The 18,777-nt window shown below is 39.6% G+C and overlaps 1 protein-coding gene across 1 annotated transcript in view; it reads right to left on the minus strand.

The window, feature by feature from the left end:
• Nucleotides 1-14,545, minus strand: part of LOC148010403 (pentatricopeptide repeat-containing protein At1g07590, mitochondrial-like) — a 29,988-nt gene extending 15,443 nt beyond the window's left edge. The window contains exons 1-2 of the mRNA XM_087671859.1: nt 14,322-14,545; nt 13,394-14,150 (exon numbers count right to left, since the gene is read on the minus strand). Of these exons, the coding sequence (XP_087527985.1) occupies nt 13,394-14,150; nt 14,322-14,356 (792 nt within the window). The 5' untranslated portion in view covers nt 14,357-14,545. The remainder of the gene's footprint in view (nt 1-13,393; nt 14,151-14,321) is intronic.
• Nucleotides 14,546-18,777: the final 4,232 nt, after the last annotated feature.

Raw genomic sequence — 18,777 nt, forward strand, 5'->3', positions numbered from 1 at the left:
CACGACCTTCGGGCTAAGAAATATAAATCTGTAAAGGGTCAGTTGGTACTGTACTATGATACTCATTGTGAGATATTCCCTGGTAAATTAGAACCCAAGTGAAATGGGACATACAAAATTGTCCGTTTAGGAAAAAATGACTCTACATCCCTTTTAGCAGATTTACATGGGGTAGAATTTAAAAATAAAGTTAACTTTAATAAGCTAAAGCCTTACTACGTGTAAGGGCTGACGTTGGGCTTGGTGCCAGTGCAGGTCCTTCATAATTCAGCTTTGACTTGCAATAGGTACCAAGACGATCGGATGGGAAAAATCAATTTTTTATCTTGAGCATCTGTATTTAGAGCAATGTTACCACTAAGGTCGAGTGATCTAGTGGAGTAAAAGTTACCAGGTTATTGAGTGGCAAGATGGATCTTTCACATGGGAAATTGAGATCTACTGCCACCATTGTCAAAGAATTCTGACTAGCGTTCCTATTGAGTTTAACGAGAAAGGAGGGATTATACGTGTTATACATCCACTCTCTCGGCTTGACTTTGATAATCATAAGTACGAGTGAGCTGATCAATATGACGTGGCCTATCACTGAAGACTGAGCCTATACCTTGTATTTTGACGAAGCTTCTAGAGGGCCCGCTAAACATGCGAGTGTTGGTGTGGTCAATAAAGATCCCCGACGTAAGGTTGTCATGAAAATGGGAGTATATTTAGGACCTTTTTTTTACTAATAATATGGTAGAATACAAGGCCTTGATTATGGGACTGAATGTAGCCCGATGTGGTAGTACCCACCGATTATTGGTGAAAGGTGACTCGCAGTTAGTAATCAATCAATTGAATGGAACCTATAGTGTACGGGATCCCATCTTACGGATGTACGGTCGTGCAACCTTGGATATATTGCATATTTTTTAGACTGTGACTTGTCAGTTAGTTTCTCAAAAGTGAAATCGCTTTGCAAATTCCCTGGCCAATTATGCTTTCGTCGAAGATGTCTTTTTCAATTGTGGTCCGGGGAAGCTCTTACAATTACCTTCTAACATTAGCCCAAAACTACTTTGGGATCTTCTTGTTGATACGTCCTATTTTGGCCACTGATGGCTAGTTTGGGTCATGAATCAGGTAGCAATTGAGCACCTTCATATTCTATCATGGACGCATAAGATTATCTATCGTCATATTCGTCAGATGCCACTTGCTATTTAAGTAGGGGGTTAGCCAATAACCTAATGCATTTAGTATAGGGCCTGAGGAGCCCTTATCCTTGGTCCGCCGTCTTGTGCTTTAGTAGAGTTATATTAGGACCAAGGGTTTGTTTCAACCACACATTGTTGAATGGTCAGACAATGAAAGACCTTCTGTAACGACATGGTCAGGCAATGAAAGACCTATTTTAGAAGACAGTCCTAGTGACCTTGTCCTACTAGCCTGCAAGACAACTGTTCTAGAAGCCCTTGCTAGTATGAGGCAGTTAGAGAAGCCTGCCAAAGTATAAAAAAGAGGAAAATCTTAATATACTTGAAAGATAAAACAATACAAAGGTGTGTAAAAAGAGGTTCTAACAACCTAAACTAGAAAAAAAAAAGCTCCTAAGAGCAATTAATTATCGCCTTGCGAAGGCTAGTAGGTTCCTAGGGACGAGTCAGACCTGAGACCGATGCCATGTCTTCCTTTGAGGTAGCAGATAGCCAAAATAAAGAAATAAGAAAGGTTGAAGCAAAAATAAAAGTGAGTGCAACGAAAAGGATTAAGTGTCTCGCCTCGCGAGAGCTGGGTAGATTCTTAGGTACGGAGTCAGGACCTGAGGCCGATGCCCTATTCTCCTTGGGTCACTCTACGCTCAACTCCCTCCTTTTTACACACCCAAGTATAAAAACTTTGAAAGAAAAGTGTGTCAAAAGAAAATATATGATGACTAGGATATAGGAGTCCTCGCCGCATAGGAGATCCTGGTCTAGTTATCCTAAGTTGGGTAGGTAGTTTCGACCACTACTAGGATAACTTCTTTTAGTGCCCCCTCAGTGAACCCTAGTGCATCAACTTCTTGTGGGGTCAAGCCTACTTGCAATAGATAGTTTCGTTGCTCCTCAAGGCCAAGGCTGACACCCACAAGTTGCATTGGCATCTGCAAGCCTGCTCTCAGGGCCCTGCGTGCAATCCCTAGCTTCTCCTTTATGGAGTCAACGACCTCTCCTTCCTCCGTTTGAGTGAAAACCAGTAGTGTGTTCAGGAAGGCACGTGTTGGGTTTTAAAACTCACTTGGACGGCCTCTGCCCTACTCTCAGCTAGCACTGCAGAGTCCATACAAATACCATCAATTGATACAATATGCCCCTAAAAGTGGATTCCATACAAAAAGAATTCACCTTTATTATCATTAATGACCAGCCCATGCAGTTCATTGAACACTGTCCAAATGCTTTCTATGCTTTATCTCATTCTTTGAATAAACAATCATATCATCAAAGAAAGTGCCCACAAATCCTCTATGTGGTTTAAATATATAATCCATCATCCAATTAAAAGTGGCAGGAATATTCGTAAAACCAAAAGGTATAACAAGAAACTCTTACAATCCAAAATATGTCCTGAAAGCTGTCTTAGACATATCCTCCGATCCAATGCGTATATGATATTATCCACATTTCAAATCTATGGGATTAAATATGGTTGCTTCCTGCAATTTATCTATAGCATTATCAATCCAAGGCATTGAAAACCGATTCTTTAACGTGATTTTGTTCAAAGCACGATAGTCAATACACATACGCCATGAGCTATTCTTTTTCTGCACCAAAAACACTAGAGAAAAAAAGGTATGACAACAAACTCATACGATCCAAAAGATATCCTGAAAGCTGCCTTAAGCACATCCTCCCATCTAATGTGTATCTAATATTACCCACTTTTCAAATCTATGGAATTGAATATGGTAGCTCCTTGCAATTTACCTATAACATCATCAATCCGAGGAATCAGAAACCGATTCTTTATCGTGAATTTGTACTTTGTTCAAAGCACGATAGTCAATGCACATACACTATGAGCCATCCTTTTTCTGCACCAAAAGCACTAGGTGAACTACTTCCAAAAATAAGATCCATATCATGATCTTCAAGCCTTTCAAGCAGTAGCTGGCCTAAAAGTGACTGAGAGTAGCAATCAACATACATTTTCAGAAATGAAATGTAATCATTTTCCAACTTAGACATGTTTCAAACATTTTTACTATCATCTTTATCATTAATAAAAACCAAATACTCTAAAAGATGATTTTTCATTACTTTAGAAATACCAACAACCAAGCAATAAGAACAGATTATCCTTTCAACTTTACATCAAATGTAAGAGTCTTTCCCTTATGCTAAATAATGATTTCTTTTGCATGTAAATCAATCACTACATGTATACGGTGACACCATGGCATATCAAGCAACGCATCACAACCCTCAAGGGGAGCAATGAAAAACTCTACTATCCACATATCTCTGAATGTGCAACCAAAGCTTTCCAATGGGCAGTGTGACACGCTCTGCATGGCCTTTACATGCATTTCAACTTTTCCCATGGTTCCCATCTCATTCTCTCAAATGACGAGCCGCCATGTCTACAAAGATGAAGTTGGTTCGTACGCCATTATCAAAGAATATCAAAGCATACTGATCCCTAATTTTGCCCCAAGCTCTCCATAACTCTATGGCATCATCATTGGTCTAATCACTAACAATATCCGACACCAATCCAACTGATGTTTTGGGCTTCTTACCCTTGGGATCTTCCTGATTTCTCCAACTGATATTTTCAGCTTCTTACCCTTGGAATCTTCCTGATTTTCTGATTTTCCAGTTTGATGCTTATTGGGATAGTCCTTAGCTAAGTGACCCTCCTATTCACAAGCAAAGCATTTATTTACAACCATTAATTCCCTACCTTGTGCATGTGATTTTCAACCCTTTACTTGCTCTTTTGACCTCTTTTTAAACTGATTTTCAAGTCTGCCCCTTTTCTCAAGTTTTGACAACTTCGTATTCGGCTTCTCCACACTATCTTGGAAACCCATATCTTTCCCATGCAGCAATGCATCAATTGTAGCAGGAATCTCTATGAGTTGAGATATGCAAGACATAGTGGATTTAATGCAAAAATTCATGATTCCTTAAAGCGGTCCACATATATACTTTTCCTATTGCTCATAAAGAAAAATTGGACGATAAGAAATTACTGGCAAACCAAAGTATCCAAGAACTCCTTATTGTATTACTCCAAGTTCTTGCATTCTTTTACATCTAGCTTATTCCCAGCTGCCATTATGTCCACCTCAAAAGAATTAGTCAACCAATTTTATGCAAACATTTGCTTAAATTGTACCCATATTGATGGTGCTCTGCCTTGTATTAAGAGCATGGACCACCACTACAATGCATTTCTCTTCAAGAAAGCGGTTGCCTTCTGAATCTTAGAGGATTCGGTGAAATTCCCCCCCAAATAGACTGCATCAAACTACTGAATAAAAGTCGAGGCTTTCAACCTATCTTGTGCACCACTGAAGGACTCAAACTTCACACATTTTCCACCCTCATCATAGTCTTTTGTTGCCCCTTTGGGAGTCAAGCTATCATACATTGGTTGTTGCAAAAAGGGTGCATTTGCTGTATTTGCATCATGACCAACTCCAAAAGAAGCATTTGCATGACCAACACTCATTCCTTGAGCCCCATGGGCATTTCGGGATATAGATGCATTACCAAACCTGCCACTTTGTGCCCCAAGCATCAAACCAATGCTGCCATACATAGGGTTATGCATATGACCAACCATTCCCAAATACAAGGCGTTGCACACCATGCATTGGTTATTGCATACTATAAGGAGTTGTACCATACATACCCATATGCAGTCCCTAATAACCATTGCATGAAAAATAATACTACCACCAAAGTATCATAGCTATCCCTCATTGCATGTATACCCAACTCTCCAAAATCCATTGGATTGGCACATCCATGATGGCCTTGCACTTGCACACCTTGCCCCATTGGTACCAAATGTTTTTCTTCATTAGCATCATTGTGAGCTTCATGAGAAGGCTTTGGCATTTTCTTTGGTGCATCTTGCCATCCCGAAGGTATAAAGGATGATTTCTTTTTCTTGCCCTTGCTGTCCTTCATTGAAGCATTAAAAATTTGAGTAAACTGAGGATCCTTTGCCAATTCAGCAAAGAGATTTGCAGCTCTTTTCATTCGATCTTTAAACTAATTATCAAATTCCTCTTCCCCTGACCAATTATCTACATCATTTTACCTTGAAGACCCTATATCTTACCCAACAACAACATCTTCAACTTGATGTCCATCATGCAAGTCTTGTCCAAGATTAGGCATTGCATTTCCTTCTTCCCCATTTGAATGTCCATATCTGAGAAATTTAGCACTAGCACCAACCTTCTGGCTTGCAATCAGGTCAAAGGATTGAGTGCAATCCCGACAACGAAATCATGAAACTAGTCTTCCTTCTTGGAGAGTGTGATAAAACCTAATCAAACACTTAATTACGCATGTGGTAGGCGACGGATTGACGGGCTGACCAACGCGTGCCGGCAACAAGAGACAGAGGCCAAGCGACTCACGGGTCGCACGTGTCAGATTGACGGACAGGCTGATGGAAGCCAAACGGGCAAGTCAACAGCCCTCTTTAATAATCTGAAATTTTTCCATTTTTATTCCTTCTCTTCCAAGCGTTCACACACATAAGCACAAATCATAAATCTGTGCAAATTTGCCACTAGAAATTTGGGGCTTTTCCAGATTTGGTGCCTGTCACATACTTCAGTAACTCTAGTCCCATAAATTGCAGACATTTAGTTCATAGGTCTCGAAAATATTGGGGATTTTCGGATGTAAGTGAATTTTTTTGCTTGGTTGAGCCAATTCCTTTGGAATTTGTGCACTCTTGGATTTTGAAATTGGGGCTTTTGCAAAATTTGTAAAATTTCTGCAACATTTGCTCACATTTGATGCTCAGGAACATGAATTGATGCAATTGGAACAATTTTACTGTAAAAACTTTGGGGCTTCTCACATTGGTAACGTGTTTTGAGTTGATTTGAGGTTGGACAATGAAATTTGCAGCTGATTAAATGCTGAGTGGGAGAATTTTGAGCTTTGGATGCTTCAAATGTTGTAAAAGGGCAGCTTCTCTTGGTATATGTATTGTTGAATACTCACGATGCAGTGAAACAGTTGTAAATACAGCATTTGGGTCATTGCATTTGGGCATTATGGTGATATATTACTGAAATGGGAGCTGTCATTAATGCAAATGTATCAGATTTGATTCGTGTATATGCTGTAATTAGTACTTGAGACACCTTGGAAGTACAAGAGTGTGTACTTGCTATTATATTCAGCAACCTATTATATTCAGCAACCTTGCCTTTGGCCGAAAGCATTCAGCTCTTTATTGCAGTTGTTTATTGCTGAAGATGGCTGGCAGTGCATCTACATCTAACACAAAGAATCTCTTTGAGATTCGTAAATTCGATGGCAATAGTTTTGATCTTTGGAAAGATCATAAGCAAAGGTATACTCTTTCTAAAGGATTGTGATGATGCTTTAGCAAAACATACGCCTATTGCTTTGTCTGATGAGGATTGGGCTAAAATGAATAAAAAGGCCATTACTTACATTAAAATGGCAGTCATAGATGATATCTTGGTTGATATAAAGGGGCTTGATACTGCCTATGCAGTTTGGGAGAAACTCAAGGCTACTTATGAGAATACAACCTTGTCAATCAGGTACATCTCATGCGAAAGTTGGTCAACTTGAAGCTTAATGAGTCTAAGCCTGCCTCAGAGCATTTGAATGCTTTCAATGGGATATTGAGTCAGTTACAGGATGCAAGCTTGCCAGCTTTTGATCCTAAAATAAAGGCTATCTTCTTGCTCATGACTTTGCCCGATTCATGGGAAGCATTGGTTGTGTCATTGAGCAATAATCCCAACTTGACATTTGATCATGTACATGGTTCTATTCTCAATGAAGAGATTAGATACAAGGCAAGTGGGGAAAACAGTGGATCAGGTTACAATGTAAGAGGAAGAACTGAAAAAAAATCTAATGCTGCAAATAAAAACAAAAATCGTAGCAAAAGCAAAGAAAAGCAACAAGATGTAAATTGTTATCAATGTGGTCGCAAAGGGCATAAAAAGCCCGATTGCAGGTACTTTAAAAGGGAACAAGAACGCAAGAAGCAGGCTAATGCAAAAGGCAAAAATAATGAAAAGGATAGCAGCTCTACCCCTAAAGAGACAAAAACAGTAAATGTGGTATCTAATGTTGTTATTGAGGAAATTGAAGAGGAAAAAGATATCGATTTGTTGGTTGCATTTTCAGATTCACATGTTATGATGTATATCGCTAAAACGAATGTGACAGATGCTTTGTTATCGGCTCATGATGGTTTGTCGCAATTGTGGATTGTTGACAGCAGTGCTTCATTTCATGTTACTCCATCTTTGGTGTTTTTCTTCTTATGCAAAAGGTAACCTTGGAAAAGTCTATCTTGGCAATGATCATGCATGTAATATTGAAAGAATGGGCACCATACACCTAGCCCTTGAAAATCGTCAGGAATTGATCCTTCATGATGTATCTAGCATCAAGAAGAGCTTGCTTTCAGCTAGGCAGCTAGACAGCAAAGGTTACTTCACTACTTTTGGAGGTGGAATATGGAAGATACAAAAAGGGTCTATGCTAGTCACTAGAGGTGGTAAAAAGGGGACTCTATATTATCTCTACTGCAAGGCACTTCCTGGAAAGTTTGTTGCAAATGTTAAACTGCAATCGCCCATGGAGTTATAGCACAAGTGTCTTGGACACATGAGCCAAAAGGGTCTACAAGCACTTTCTTCACTTGGAAAAGTTGATGTGGAAAACTCAAAGCTTCACTTTTGCGATGACTGTGTTCTGGGTAAACATGTAAAGAGTCCATACTCTCATGGAGCCTTTAGGAAGGCATGTAACTTGGATTTAGTCGACTCTAATGTATACACCATGCCAATAAAAACCCATAGTGGTTTCCATTATTTTGTCTTTTATTTATGACCATTCTAGAAAACTATGGGTTTACTTGCTTAAGCAAAAAAGTAAGACATTGGGTGCTTTTGTTTTATACATTTGTTCATACTCAAAAGGGTTTAAAATTAAAATGCATAAGAACACATAACAAGGGAGAGTATATATCTAAGGAATTCAATAAATTTTGTGATACAAATGGGATTAAAAGGGAGCTTACCACTCCTTATAATCCATCATCTAATGGTGTGGCTGAGCAAATGACTCGCACATTATGTGACAAGATTTGGTGCATGTTGTCCACAGCTAATCTCCCGCGAGGCGCTTAAAACCGTGGTGCATATCTACAACCAATCTCCACACCGTGCACTTGAAAGTGGCATTCCAAAAGAGGTTTGGTCTGGCAAACCTGCTTCATATGACCACTTAAGAGTCTTTAGCTGCGAATGCTATCTACATGTACATATTGATAGCAGAACCAAAAATTGACATGAAATCTCATAAAGGCATCTTCATGAATTATGGAGATGAGGGTGAAATGGGCTATAGGATTTGGGTTCCAAGCATAAAAAAGGTGCTACGCAGCCAGGATGTGGTATTTAATGAGTCAAAGCTACTGAAATATGTCACATCTAATGACTCAGACAAAAAGAAAATTAAATTTCAGCATCATCAATCACTTGAGCAACCATCAACCCCACTGAAAATTCAACTCCTTTTGATGTTGATTATGACAATCAGCACATCATTATTGAGCCAAATGAAAATGGGCAGCAAGGGGATGCTGAAAATCAACTAGAGCACCAAAATCAACATGCTGAGAATGAATTACGACAGCTTGAAAATTGTATTACAGCAACCTAACATGCAATTCAACAGCCAAATAATGAGGTCATTGACATTTCCTTGGATGTGGATCCATTACCTGATAACACAAATCATTGGGTAAGAAGGTCTACACGCCTCAGAAGACCTATACAAAGGTTTGATCCTTCTTTGGACTGCATTTTGCTCACAAATGAAGGTGAGCCTCTTACGTATAAAGAGGCTTTATCATGTGAATTGAAGAAAAGGTGGAAGCTAGCTATGCAGGAAGAGATGAAGTCATTGTATCAAAATGATACTCGGGATTTGGTTACATTGCCCAAGGATAGAAAAGCCATTCCTAACAAATGGGTCTATAAAATCAAATGTGTGGATAGCAAACCCAAATACAAAGCCAAACTTGTGGCTAAGGGCTATACACAAAAGGAGGGCATTGATTTTCAAGAAGTGTTTTCTTTTGTTGTCAAAATGACCACTCTTCGAGTGTTATTTTCCATTGTAGCATCTATGGATCTTGAACTTGATCAGATGGATGTTAGAACTGCATTCCTACATGGTGATCTGGAAGAAGAGTTGTACATGAAACAGCCCGAAGGTTTTGCTATACAAGGAAAGGAGCATTTGGTATATAAGCTTAAGAGAAGCTTGTATGGTTTGAAACAGGCTCCTAGACAATGGTATAAAAAGTTTGATGCCTTCATGCTCTCACATGGATTTAAAAGTAGTGCACATCACTGCTTATATATTAAGAAGGCTGATGATGAAAGCCTAATTATACTTGTGCTTTGTGTGGATGACATGCTTATTGCTGGTAAGCATAAAACATTAATGCATTGAAAAGGCAGCTGAATTCAGCCTTTTCTATGAAGGATTTGGGTGCAGCTGAACATATTTTGGGCATGCGTGTAACACGAGATAGAGAGCAACAACTCTTATTTCTCTCACAAGAAAAGTACATCAATAAAGTACTTGATCGTTTTTCTATGGCTGATGCTAAGCCTCTTGATATACCTTTTCCACCTTGTCTTAAGCTTAGCAAAGCAAATTGCCCAAAAGATGATAAGACAACCAGTACTATGAAGGGTGTTCCTTATGCTTCAGCTTGTGGTTCACTCATGTATACTATGGTTGCCACTAGACCTGGCATTGCTTATGCAGTGGGAGTTATAATCAGGCTTATGTCAAATCCTGGCAAAGCACATTGGAAAGCAGTGAAATGTATCTTATGGTACCTTAAGGACACAGAGAAAATGTATTTGCTATTGCGAGGGTAGATTAGACCTGCAAGGATCTTGTGATGCAAACATGGCAGGTGACTTGGATACTCGCAAGTCTACTAGCGGGTATATCTTTACCTTGATGGGTGGGGCGGTTTCTTGGTGCTCTAGATTGCAAAAAATAGTAGCACTCTCTACCACTGAGGCTAAATATATTTCAGCCACTAAAGCTTCCAAAGAAGCAGTTTGGCTTGGTTGTTTGGTTAGGGATTTTGGGCTGCCCACCAAAACACATGTACTTAGATGTGATAGCCAGAGCGTTGTATGCCTGGCTAAGAGTACCATGTTTCATGCACATACTAAACATATTGATGTTCGGTATCATTTTATCAGAGCATTGCATTAGACTTGTGGGAGTCGGTTAAAGGTTCGCTTAGGACCTTTAAGTGGGAGGTTGTTGGGTGTAAAGGCCCCTTACGCTCTCCTGTGAATCTCCCGTATATATATTACTTTATACATGTGAACTCACCCTAGCGGGTGTAAGTGTACCGTACCCTAGGAATAAATACATTCTTTTATTCTTAGTGTGTACCACACAAGTACACACCTATCTGTCAACTCTCACTCTCACTGTTGAGCACCTCGATTCTCGTGTGTACTCTCTGCTTCCACTCGTACTCATCAATTAGTTGGCTGGCCTCCTAAATCTCCCTAAAATTCTTCAATTTCAACTCTATTGGAATTCAAGTCCTAAGCCCTCAATTCTAAGCGTATCTTGTGGCAGATATCAAACCCTAATAGAAATTAGGGTTTACAATAGAGATTAACCAAAATCTCCACCTCTGAGAACTCAAATGGCTAGATTTTGTTGAGATAACTTGAGAGATGGCCAAAGGATGAGAGAGAATGCTGAAGAGAGAGAAAATACACACTTCTATTGCAAGAAATTGGAAGAAATCAGCTGCTGCCTTGTCTAGAAAGCCATGAGAGCTGTCTCAACTAAAAAAATAATACAAAAATAGCTAGTCAACCAATAAAAAACTGGCCAATTGCAGTAAATATGGCCGATTGCACACATAAATAATTTAAAAAATGCTGCAACTGCAGGCTGCTTGCCACATGGCACCTACCCAACCTGCCCAAACAATTAACAACTGCTGCATACTATCAGACCTGATCAAGAAATGCATGAATCTGCCCTAAGATGCATGCACATTGCCTCTGCTCGTCTAGGGGATGATCAAACCTCTGACATCAGCCACCTCTATCCCAATCTTAGACACATGAAAGTTTGAGGCCCTCTAATTGTATCATCTTCATTCTCATATATTCATTATCATTTAGCATTCTACAGATCGTGTTCTACATGTTGTCTTACGCGTTTCATGTTTTCTATGTTTGCCATACCATTTCTTTCCATTTCAGACTGCCATTACCTCGCCTACCACGCATTAGTAGCGATGAGCACTCAGGTTTAATGCTGACCCTGTTGCAATAGGGACCTGCAAGCAGTTGCTTCCTGTTTAGCCCTACAGTCATGGCCGTCTGCTGCATTTTTGCATCTACACGGTCATCCAGTCTGTTCTAACATTCATGAGTGTCTGCTACCTGCATTTCAGCATGATTCACAGTCCCAAAGTTCAATATTGTCTCAATTCAATGTGCATTGCTGATTCTATACAAGTTTCAGCCACAACTTTTATCCCCAGTGCTGCTGACTTCTATGCCTTGCATCCATCCAGCCTCGCTCGCTTCATGTGCATGATTGCATCATCAGCTCATCTCACTAGAGAGACTTAGACTGACCACCAAGTGTTTGCATGTACAAGAAGGAGCCCTCATGTGAGTCTAGCATCAGCAACTCTCCTCATGGAGAAGAATGTGACCCTAACATAAACATGGTAGGATACTTGCTCCATCAAACTGCCTTTAGTGACGGTGCTGAATCGACTGCATAACTAGGTGCAGCCTGTAGTATTAAAGATTGTGACTTCCGTTTTCCCTAGATCCGCAATGGGGTTCTTCTCTATGGTCAAAAGCTAGCAAGGCATTGAGATGACATTATAATCCAGCATAAGAATTCAAACCAGCACAATGTCATCAGCATATAATAAGGCTGGGATCAAGCGCGCGCAATTAGTGCTTTTGGCCTTCCAAGCTTAAACAATCCACAACCTCATCAATGTGTAGTCTTTGCTTGCAGCTTCACACAGATTGGCCTTTGAACTATGCCAAGTTTCCCTTGGAGCTTGTATCCTAATAAAAAAGTGCAACAGCTCCCTGTGTGATATCTAATGGCAGTATAGTACTTAGCTCATGAAATTGTATCAAATGCCTTATAGAAATCCACGAAAGAGTAATATGTCATCCACTCTGCAACTAACCCTCCTCAATGATGGCCCATAATGTCAAAATGCCGTGAAAGGCCCATTGCATGGCAATCATCAATCGAAACCTGCACTTTTACAAGAATCATGGTAGCCCTGTTCTTGAAGGCAAAGGCCAACAAGACAACATGGGAGAAGCAGCCAAAGGTGCATTACACGATTCCCTTGAAACCAAGAGTAAAACTGTGAACCCAAATGCTCTTCTAGTGTACCCACTACTAATACGAGCCCATCAGCATAGACCATTTCAATTTTACCAACTCATAGATATTCACAAATGAGTTTTCCTAGCCAAGTGAGTATGTCAAAAGATTCAGTGCCAACAGCCCAAAGAATGCTTCTTCTTTTTTAGACATAACAAACCATGGCAAATATGAACTTCTCACCGGCTGATTGATAGCTACAATAGCAAAGCTAGTTGGTGCAATGGCATATCCAACAAATAAACTCCTTGTGGTCCATTGAACCTATTTGAAATGGCCTACCCTAGTTCATTTGCAATTTGCATTTCCAAACAATACTCCTAGGCAGCTTCCCCAACTATGGCCAATAAACATTTGTGCTAGGTTGTATCCTAGAAACAAACAAAAATTGTCTATCTAAGACAATACTAGGTTCACAATAAAATAGCCACCTGAGATAGCTGAATTATCATCTCTACAATCATTAACAGCATTAATAGGCATGTTTCTGCATAAAACCTATGTAGAATATTTTCAAACCTGTTCTCTTAAACCATATCCTAAATCAATGCCACAAAAGTGACCAAACAGCACTCACAACAAATCCTTCCAGAAAATCCTCTGCTTTATGCAGCAATACTGTAAAAATGCATAGCATTAACTTGATAAGGAAGAAAAACTGCTCGATTGTTTAGAACATAGACCTCTAATGCTGCATTGTACTGCCTTCGTCTGCGCAGGATGGTAAAAGTGAAGATTATCAGTTCCCTAGTTAATGGATTCCCTTCATGCACCCAAGCTTTCATAACAGCCTTCATAGATTGTTTTTGTACTGCTGCCTCCTGTACTCTTGACCATAAAGGCCTGTCTTGGTCCCCAAGATGCTGTGATGCAGCATCAGTTTGCATATCTAAGAGGCTCTCCAATTGATCATCACCGTCAGCATTGATAACATCTTCTTGTTCGGTGTCACTACTACCCTCAAGATTGTCCTTGCGGGCAGGGAGAGTTCTAACTTGCGGGCTCTTTGAGCTGGTCCCTTGGCGGATGGAATCTTTGTTTGGATTTGCCAAATCGGTTGATCTTTTCTCATAAGAACTGCCATTCTCCTCATCGGTTGCATCTTCATAGTCACTGCCTGTCGCATCATCTTCCTCAAAGTCACTGCCAGTCTCATCACGCTCCTCAAAGTCACTGTCTCCATTGCTGTCATGTGTGTCTTCATAATCACTCTCACTCTCCTGATTATCAACTTCACTTTCGCCAGCGTCATCCTCTTCGAGATCATCGAAACTATTGTCTACTACATCCCTTTGTGTTGCAAGGCCTCTTGTGTACGGCCCATCAGCAGCCCATATAGAAAATCTTCCTTGCGACGGAGGGGACCTCAGTGCTATATGAAATATACTCTTACAAGCAGGATGCGAAGGTTTACGCAGGTCACAATGTCTGAGTATCGAGCTGGTCAGAGAGGTTGCTGGTCAGTGCCACATTTATTTTGTATAAGAAAAGGAGAGAGAGAGAGAGAGAGAGAGAGAGATAGGCGCACACACACACACACACACACTCTCTCTCTCTCTCTCTCTCTCTCTCTCTCTCTCTCTCTCTCTCTCTCTCTCAAACCCAGCTTACCGTCTAGAAACCAGAACTCTCCATGCTCTTAACATGATTCGAGTAAGAATTTCAAGAGGAAGAGTCGAGCATGACTTCCACTGTAACCTGCCGGCACAGAGCCGCGCTCAGCCACAGACTCCAACGGCTTTTGGTTCGAGCACAGACTCCGCTTGCGCCTTCGTTTGCCTTCCAGGTCGTCATGCGTATAAACCCTTAAAGCCTTCATCACGTCCATGCATCTCGCTGCCTCCCCCCGGCCCCCCAAAAACCCTTTTTTTTTCCATTTCTTTTTTAATGAAACGTTAATATACATTGAAAAAAGAAAAGAGAAAGTTGTTGGGATTAAAAATTTTCAACAGAGTGTATCCTGTTTATCCATCACACGTTACTGGTAGTAGCTTTGCATCTACAACATGTGGATGATTCTAGATATGCTTAGTCTTTAGTCTATATTTCCTTTATGAAAATGGGTGTTTTCTTTCTTGCAGAACAACCCTGGGCAGGGTGGAAGATTTTTGTTAGTCCTGCCACCACGAGCTTGGCCTTCAATTCCTCCATTATCACTTGCACCTTGTCCATCCCTTGATTGCTTTCATCCATCTTCCTCTTCCCTTTGCGGTCTCTTTCTTTCGGCTAGGTTTCATTCGTTGGAGCAGAGTTTCTTCCTCTTGTTCGACCTACAAGGATAAACCAATTTTAACTATAATGAGGATCATTTATCACATTTTCAAACACGACTTTATTCCTACTAATCCATATATTCCTAGAGATACAGTCTTCTAATCCAATTCCAAATGGAGAAGGGTATCCCATAGATTTCTCCCAACAACAATTATTTCTTTATTCTTTACATCTTACACATAATCCATTTCCTATTCCCATTTTCTGGGCCCTTTCGTTGGTCCATAAAGCTTTATGGATTATTAATCATTGTAGACAATTGATTTCCCTTGGATTTATCTACTCCAAACATTTTGGAATCTATATTCCCATTGCTTTATAGTCCATTCTAGATGCCATCTTCATGTTTAGCTTGAGAATAAGTTGTGTAATTTTGGTCTTGAGGAGGGGGAATGGGAGGGGTTTAAACGCCTATGTACCAATGGAATCCTCTATGGTTGACTTGAGGTATGGGCTAATTGCGTATTTTAGATGCTAGTTCCATTGTGAGAATCTCTCATTAAGCAATGATTTTTCATAATCCTTAATGCGAAATGTGTTTTTCAGTTGCCCAGGGTCCATCCAATCTCTTGTTGTTTGGTTCAATATGTCCTTTCATCTTGTTTTTCCTTTTTTGAATATTCTGTAAAAGGAACCTAAAGTTGTTCTAGCTCAATGTGGGGAAGGGACAACTAAACCACACAGAATCTAGCCAGCATGGGGAAGGGTAAGATTTTATTAACATGGACAATAGCTGAGAATACTTAAACCATGCCTACTAAATATATTTAGAAAGGTAGGAGCAACCCTTTACAAGAGCTTTGACTTTACTAAAGGTTATAGTGATTAAACTGAGTCCTTTCCATTTTTTGGAGGTACCTTGTACTTTGAATTAAGAAGAGCTATGGTGTAGCAAAATAGCCTAGTTCTCTTCATGGTAAAGGAAACTCCTAACCCCCCACTTAGTACCTGTCCTATTGGCTATTTAGTTGAGATCTGAAATACCAATACCTCCATATTTTTTTAATAGGGTAGATGCCTTCCATGAAACCTTTGGTAGTTTGACCCATTCACTATCTCCAACCATAGAAATTTCCTTGAAAGGCTGTTTAATTGTTTGATTGATCTTCTCAATGGGAAGGGCTCAATGAGTTCTCCGTTGACTACCACCCTTGTTGCATTGCCAAAGAGAACAATTACATATTTGATAAATCTCTTGTTGAGTCCCATTTCGAACAAGGATTAGAATATGAATGCCCAGTCTAACATGTTATAAGCTTTGTCAAAATCGTTTTTAAAGAATATAAAATCTTGATGTGTTTTTTATCCTTCCCATAGGTTGATAATTAAATCTAGAATATAGTGGCATTTAATGAATCATTTTCGTTCCTTTTGAATCCAATCATGCTAACGACTAGTGAGATGCCTTGCTAGTGTCTTTACAAACACTTTTATGGTGATGTCAAATATGTAATGGGTTCCTAATTGTTTAGATTGTCTCTATCCTCTCTCTTATATGCATAAGTCCAATAGCTCTCTAATAGCTCCTTCATTGACACTACTAGGGAGAGCTCCAAATCTCATGGCTTCTTTCTAGATGGCTAACAAGGGTGAGATTAAGAATTCCTTGAATTCTTTGAAGAGTTCATTTGGGAGTCCATCTAGTCCTAGGCTTTTTCCATTACAAGAGAGTAAATGGTGTCTGCGATTCCTAGTAGGGAGATATCACCCTCTAGAATGTTAGCTATTGAGGGAGGTATTGTTTTCTCCCTAATTCTAGCTATTTGGACTCTAGTTATTATAATAACCTCTGAATGAACAGTTGGGTTGCTAAATATGCCTAAAAAGGAGTTTCTGGTTATTTCAATGTTTTCTTTGTTGTGTTTAGTAGTAGTAAGGGGATGGTGTCTCTTTCATGCTTGGCTTTTAGGATGAAAAACGTTTCTTTTGTTGGTTTATCCACCTTTATAGCCCACCAACTCCTTGTATACATTTTTAACTTTGCTGCACCTTATTATTCTATTTGTCTTAGCTCGTGTCTTGCTTAGGCCAACTCATCTTGAAGGTGATCATTACCTTTGCTTATTTCTAGTTCCAATAGTTGTATATTGGCATGTTTTTTGTTCCTACAGTCTCTTCTAAGGTTGGCCACTCATCTTTTTGCTTGCCTTAGTAGCTTTCGAGTATTGTGATTGTTGTTTTCCAAGCAAGGCCTAGTGAAATAGAGGGGTTAAAGGTCCCGCTACCATATGGATTTTACCCCAAATTTGACTACCTCATTTTTGAATAAGTTTGGATTAATGTGGAACCAACCTACCCTAACTGAACTTGGGCCACTAGAAAGTGTTAGTGTTATTGGGTGGTCATCTAAAAGTACTATGTCTCGATTGATCCTATAATTGCAACTCACAAAGGTTGACAATAAAATCTATCCAACCTTGCTAACTTGAGATTAAGCCATTTCTAGTTATTTGCCCATGTGAAGCTAGTAGCTCATGGTATGTTCTACTATTATCCCAGTTTAGCTTTTCTCTATCTTTTATACATCCTTTATGTTGGTATTTACCTTTTATATTTTCAACCATGTTGAAGTCATTTGCTAGTACTATTGGGCATTATTACTTCAATAATCATTCCCACACATTAGTTCTCTCATTCATCTTAGTGGGGGCATATAGGGATATTATTGCAGAATCTTCATGTGAAGTCAGATGAAGTGCCACCCATTCGTGGTTAAGATCTTTAGTAATTCCTAATATCAAACTTCTTTTTTTTGGGTTTATGCCTATAATAGCATTTGCACCCAAAATCAGCCTTGAAGAGTTGATCCCCTTACTCAAAATGAACTATTGGGAATCTTGGAGATTATCGATGATCTGCATTGCTTCTTTCCCACTTGTCACTCTCAACATGTGGTTAGCAAAATAGTGTTATTTGTCTTTCCATGCAAAACATTAAAGTCAAATTCCAATAGTAGCAATAGTCATCTCATGATATAGCATGCGGTGCATGGTTTGTTCCACTAAATATAGCAAGGCTTGATGATTTATGAAGAATGTTAAGGGAGTGATTAGGAGATAATTGCAAAAAATCTTTAGAGCGTATACCATGTGAAGTCCCTCGTGTTCTATGGTTGAATAATTTGTTTTCATTTTTGTGAGTTGTCATCTTGTGAAGCTCACATAAAATTCCATATTATATTCTCTTGTTGCTTAGTAGAGTAGTGCTCTCAATGCAATTTTGGATGCATTGATGTGCACATGGAAGGTAATCTTCCAATGAGGGGCTCATAAGATGGGTGCACTTATTAGAGCTTTTTTTTAATGCTTCCTGAGCTTGTTGACACTCCTTAGTCCACTCCTAGTTTACCAAGAGCTTATATAGTGGTCTGGCAATTACTACATAGTCAAGCACGAAGCATCTCTAGCAATGGGTGTGCTAAGGAAGCATTGCACACCCTTGGCATTATATCAGTTCAAAAACTTCAAGATGACTCAACTTTTTGACGTGTTAGTTGCAATGTTGTTCTTGGACACTACGTGGTCTAGAATGATGCCATGCTTAGCCCAGATTTGGCACTTGAGTGGATTTAATGAGAGCTGATATTTATTGCATCACCCAAAGATAGCTTGAAGCTTCTCTAAGTATTTCTCCCATGAAGAGTTAACAGAGAGATCGTCAACAAAACACCTTAGGTACTTCCAAAGTATGTCCTTGAATATTGTCACATAAAGCATTGGAAAGTTGCATGTGCATTTGTCAACTCAAGGGCATGATAATGCACATGAACACTCTCCATTCCATGGCAAAGACA

This window comes from Lygodium microphyllum, chromosome 29 (assembly GCF_053477565.2).
Source record: "Lygodium microphyllum isolate KBCC chromosome 29, Lygodium_microphyllum_v1.1.10, whole genome shotgun sequence".
Lineage (NCBI taxonomy): Eukaryota > Viridiplantae > Streptophyta > Polypodiopsida > Schizaeales > Lygodiaceae > Lygodium > Lygodium microphyllum.